General features: G+C 29.0%; 1 protein-coding gene across 1 annotated transcript; it reads right to left on the minus strand.

The window, feature by feature from the left end:
• Nucleotides 1-270: 270 nt before the first annotated feature.
• Nucleotides 271-1,268, minus strand: LOC107635087 (brassinosteroid-responsive RING protein 1). Its single transcript, XM_016338449.3, has one exon. The coding sequence runs from the start codon at nucleotides 1,150-1,152 to the stop codon at nucleotides 610-612; it is 543 nt and encodes a 180-aa protein (XP_016193935.1). The 5' UTR covers nucleotides 1,153-1,268; the 3' UTR covers nucleotides 271-609.
• Between the last annotated feature and the right edge of the window lie 4,732 nt (nucleotides 1,269-6,000).

Here is a 6,000-nt window from a genome sequence, read left to right on the forward strand (position 1 = left end):
TGCACTAGAAAATTAATTATCAGCATAATTAATTGACAACTTGCTATAATAATTAATAAGATTCGATTCCCACATTTTTCCATTCTCATCTCACCCAGAACAACACGTCTCGGTTTGTATTATAAAGTAATGAAATCAAAATGTGGCTGCAGATTAATTACACAATGTTAAAAGTTAATTAAACCAAGTATGCTAATCTAGTAGGAGCTCCCAAAATAGTAAATTAACAACAGAATCCAAACAAAAACTTGAAAAGCAGAGTGTATACAATTGATACAAAAGCTTGTCAATTTCTCGTATCACTTACATTTTATTTCATCAATTTTTGTTTTTAACTATATACAAATTTCACTAGCTTCTCCAACTACCAAGTTCTACCTACATCCAAAAAATCTAATCTAGATAGTAAATATCATAAGAGAAAAAAATGAATAAATCATTTTTTTTAAAAGAGGAAAGTAATGAGAGTGGAGAAGGAAGGAGGAGTTTGTTTCTATTTTTAGATTGGTATCGGATCTCTACTAATTCGATCTGAGATGCCGACACTAGTTTACAGTGTCGGCGATTCAGATCGGCGAAGGGAGTAGGAGTTCTATGCAGATCACATTTTTAATCTGCGTAGAATTCCGCTACTCCAGAAGCTTCCCAGAGGCGTTGGTTGTACTCGTTCACCTTGTGATCGGGAACGAAAGGAGTCCTACAGAGAGGGCAAGTCCTTTGATCGTGGTCCATCCAACGGTCCACGCAACCGCGATGGAACACGTGTCTGCAGTTCGCCATACACCTGATCTCGTCTTCCCCGGAGAATTCGCTCAAGCAAACAGCGCATCCGTTCTCCGTCGTGGCCGGAATGAAATCTCCGGCGCCGGCTAGGTCGCTGAATTTCATGACGGGGAGGAATTCGCGGATGAGGATAGCGGAGAGGGAAGGGATGGTGGTTGTGGTGGTGGTGGTGGTGGGCCGGAATTGGGCCTGGTGGGCCTGGGTCCAAGAGAGAGGGTAGGGGTCGGTGGTGGTAGTGTCGAGGAGTTCGGAGAGGCCGAGGAGGCGGAAGAGGGAGAGTACGAGGTTTCGGAGGGCGGCGAGGAAGGTGAGGAGGCGGAGGAAGATGTTTGGGACGAGGACTTCCGTGTAGCCTACGGGGAACCCCATTGTGTAGAGAGAGAGAGAGAGAGAAGGTTGTGTTGTAAATTGGAGAGAAGTGAGGAAGGTGAGAAAGGTATATAATGGTGATAAGATGGTGTGACGAAGGAAGGAGGGGACAATGACCAATGGAAGATTAGGTAGGTTGAGAGGTTGGTATTTTTTGGACGGCACTCTTTTTTTTTTTAGAGTTTCTTTTTATTCCTTTTTACTCTATTTTAAATAGGTTTCATTTATATTAAGCCATATTGTATTTATCACATTGTGTAGTAATAATAACACTAAACATTCATATACAGTTGTCTTTTATTTTTATATAAAATTAATAATTAAAAATTATTAAATAATAATTTAATTAAATGATCTAATCATTAATAATTGCATATGAGTCTTTATTAATAATACATATAAAATTAGTTAAGATAGTAAGTAATTTATTTTTAATTAAGAAGATTTAAATTTAGAGTTAATTTTAATGTATTAATAATATAAAAAATTTTATACAATTATTTAATTGAATTTATATATTTTGATCATTTTTTAAATAATAATTTTAAATTTAGTTACTTTATTAATATAATCAGATACAATTGATTAAATATCTGTTTAAAGTTTTTATATTGTTAGTATATAAAAATAAATTTATTTTATCCATATATAAAAATATTTTAAAACTAGAAATGTATATAATGAACCTTTTATTTTCATTATATATTATTATATTATAAAACATTTCATTTTACATCACTAAGTGTTATCTTATTTTAAATGTTGATGAAATATGTTTTACTTTCAAACATTAACAATAAATAAATAAACTATTCCGTAATATTATTGCGAGAAAATATTAGTTTGTATTAAATGCAAAACAGCAAAAGTGCAAAACTAAAGTATAATACACAGCTCAATTGCTTGGTTTGAATGTTACTTTAATTGAACGATTCAGCATAAAGCGAACTTCTAAAAATCTTTACGTAATTTAAAAGAATTGTGGTTTTCCAAAATAAACAATTTAACCGAAAAGAGACAAGACCAGTAAATATCTCTTAAACCACCAAAACCACCCCACCGCTCCCCTCCTAATTCTTTTGAAATTATTGTTCTCTTCAGAGTTATATTATTACTAGAGAGATACTGTATTATTTTATTTAATTTAATATTATAATTTTAGTTATATAATATTTATAATTATATATTTATTATATAAAAATTTATACAGTTATTTTAATCATAATTAATAAATAATATAATTTTAAATTATTTAAATTATTTTTTATTATCTCCTAAATATTATTAGCTATGCATAATATAATTGCACCCACAACTTAATAACTGTAATTTTTCTTTTTAATGTCCTATTTTATAAGTATGAGATTTCTTGTTGGACTATCAAATTTTTTTTTATTTATTTATTTTTTATCAAATATTCTTTCAAGCTCCATGGTCAAAACCGTATTTCACACTAGGAAAAGAAGTCAATATCTTATTATGGGGACCATGCATGTTTTCGACAATCCTACAACACACGCAATTTTCTGCTCTAGTTTTAACCACAAAATCTAATCGTGCCACGAGAAGATCCAAATTCCAATAACATGGTATATTTAATTTTGAACAATCTAAGTTGAAAAGTCATGTTATACTACGTGCTGTATTAATGTTACCGTGATGACTAGGTTTGCTTTTTGCATTTTTGGTTTGGTAACATGTTGTGGCCTTACTCTATCTTTCACAGAACTTGTGTTAATATTAATATTGCACGCAAGCTCCATGTGCTTCACTAAGGAAAGAGCGTGGAAGCCTAGTGCGTATCTAAATCTAAATTAAATAGTAATTATTTAATTATTATCATCCATTATTCTAAATGGTCATAGATTCATAATTATTTATTACTAAACAGCACGAACGATGATTATGGAGAAAAATAAAATATTAAGTTCATGTCTCTTATACGTGTTTATGTCACTTCCAGAAAATACTATATATTATGTTTCATCAAATGATTTTTTTTTTTTTTTGGTGTCTTGTTCATCAAATGATTATAACTATAGGAAAGTGATGATGAGATAGTACGTAGTATAATATAAAGCCAACATGTTTTATTTTAAAGACATGTTTTGTTGTATAGGCACCGTTCTGTGCTAGGGAAGATTGGTTGGTTGTGTTCATGAACCACTAGCTTATTGCTTAATTAATTATTAACATTATTATTGTTCGGATTATTTAGTTGATTATATATGACATTTGTTTTTGTAATATTTTAACATTTGTAGTTTGGTTTTCAGCATTAGTGGCTGCTTTTTTATGAGATCATGAGAAGATAGAGTTTCAAATATATTGGTCTGACCGTGTTGACTCAAGTCAACTAAGAGGCAACCCCTTGGCTTTAGAATGTTTTCAATTTTCATCACTATGGGTCTACCATGGTGGACCTACAAATGAATTCTCACACTCATCAATTTAAAACATTTCTAAGGCGTGTATAATGATGTTTGAGAAACTTTTGCACCACCATTTTTAGTATTTTTAATTATTATTTAATTAAAATAAATATTAAATTATTTTTAATAAATAAATTTTATTAATTTATATATAAAAATTTTAAAATATATAAATATAAACTGTACTAATTTATATGTATAAATTTTAATAAATATAAATATAAATTATTATTAATTAAATATTAATTAAAAATGATATAATATTTATTAATCATATAACATTACTTATAATAGTTTTAGATAAAATTACGTACAGGAAGACGAAACATTTCAATTAAAGAACCTGTTACTTATTTTGTAAGACACGAGCGAGGAGACAATTATAGTAGAAAAAATATTTAATATAAAATTGTAAGTGTAAATTAAACGTGTAGAACATTAAATTGCAACAAGACTTATTAAATCATTAAATTGTCTGATTTAGTAGAGAAGATATTGTAGAATTATTGATGGATTTAAAATCATAACATCAAAGATTTTAAAAATTCGATTAGGATTGTAGCTACTATAAACACAATACATGTATAAAATATAATGTTTTTAGATCAATTATATTCTATATTAATACTTTGATATTTATTGATATTACAGTACAAATTAACTATTTTTTTATTATATAAATATTTTACATATTAATAAATAATAGTACATACTATTTATCTAACCTTATTTAACGAACTGATGATCGGTTGTGTCAGCATTTGAAGAATGCGTCTAAATGTGTTTAGATAATACGTTTAAAAAATATTATTATTAAACAAATTAGTTTTTTTTTTAATAATAAAATGACCAATATAATTTGAATAATTTTTTAGTAAATATTTTTTAGAAATCTATTTGAGGATTTATTATTAATAAATTGATGTATATTTAATAAGGTTGAGTCTTTAAGATCTAATCAATGAAATTCTGTTGGAAAAAAAAGAAGACGACTTTTTTATTTGTTTTTTCTTTAAGAAAGTATTACATTTATATATTGGAGTAAAAACTTGTTCTTTAAATACTTACTTCCATAAAATGATGGAAAGGAATGACGCCTTATGTAATCATAAAGATTCTTATTAGTTTCTTTTGCCATGTTTTCAATAAATTAAAGAAATTCAAATGTTTCATTGTAAGGAAAAAAGAAAGCTGTGTTATTAGTTAGTTGTTCCAAAAGATAAATATGAAAGTTAAGATACAAACTTTGCATATTAGATAATTGAAATACTTTAGTATATATTGAATCATGGCCTAAGAAAACTATCAGAAGAAAAAATTCCTTTGGCAACTACAACACTGTGTCAGAATATATATTATATTATCATTTGGAAACCAAACCCAAAAAAAAAAAAAAAAATCAATTACCAATTTCACTTGATAAATAATATTCGAAAAGGTTTTGGATATTTATTAGATTTGTTATTATGTATCTTTTATGGTTTATAGATAAAAAATTAAAAATACTCTTATCTTTTTTAGATCAACTATATATAATTATAAATTAAATAGTTAAGACTGTTTTTATCCATTGTATATATTGAAAAGTACGCTTTTTAATTTACATATGGTCCTATGGTACGTGCTGGACTTCATTATGGGGGAGGGGTGTGCTTAACATGTTTGTGGTGTCAGGGATAACAACTCGGACCCTGTGATTTCTGCTTTTCAGACAATTTCCCTTTGCACTCAAAACGGAGGGTCCGAGTTCTTTTCAAAATCAAAGTTTGGAACTCGGACCATGCGACTTGTACTACTTTACATATTAAAAACTCACGTTAAGGTAACACGGAGGGTCCGATTTACAGCACCCCAAATTTTATATCTCCTTCGTGTATAAATCGGACCGTGCGATTTGACATACAAAATTTATAAACAAAAAAAACGCACGGTCCGAGTTTTTCCCTGTGAAACTGACAAAAAAACTGCCCCACATATACGTCTAGTCCCCCATGCTTCCATATCCAAGAAAAACACACATATAGGTTCCATTTCGATAAAATTGAGCCTTGAAAAGTATGTAATAAATCATATAATAAGGTGTGTATATAGCATAGCCACAAGTTATTAATATATAATTTTATACATTTACACTATTATATATTATTGCATAACATGATTAAGTTATAAAGCAAGCAAAAGGGGGACAGAACACTTGTGAAGATGTTGTTGTGATTTTGAAACTTGGCCTACCCAAGATGTGTGGAAATTTCCTCTGATGTAATAGTTTCAACACTGTTGACCACAAGAAAAGAAAGATATATATAAAAGGGGGATTAACCTAAGAACATCATGTGTATAGAGATGATGAAAGGGGGACCAGGTGAATAGGGTTTGGACAAATTAAAGATTACTCCAAAGAACAAATTAAAATACA

The sequence above is a fragment of the Arachis ipaensis genome, chromosome B4 (genome assembly GCF_059453495.1).
Source record: "Arachis ipaensis isolate K30076 ecotype BB chromosome B4, ASM5945349v1, whole genome shotgun sequence".
Taxonomy (NCBI): domain Eukaryota; kingdom Viridiplantae; phylum Streptophyta; class Magnoliopsida; order Fabales; family Fabaceae; genus Arachis; species Arachis ipaensis.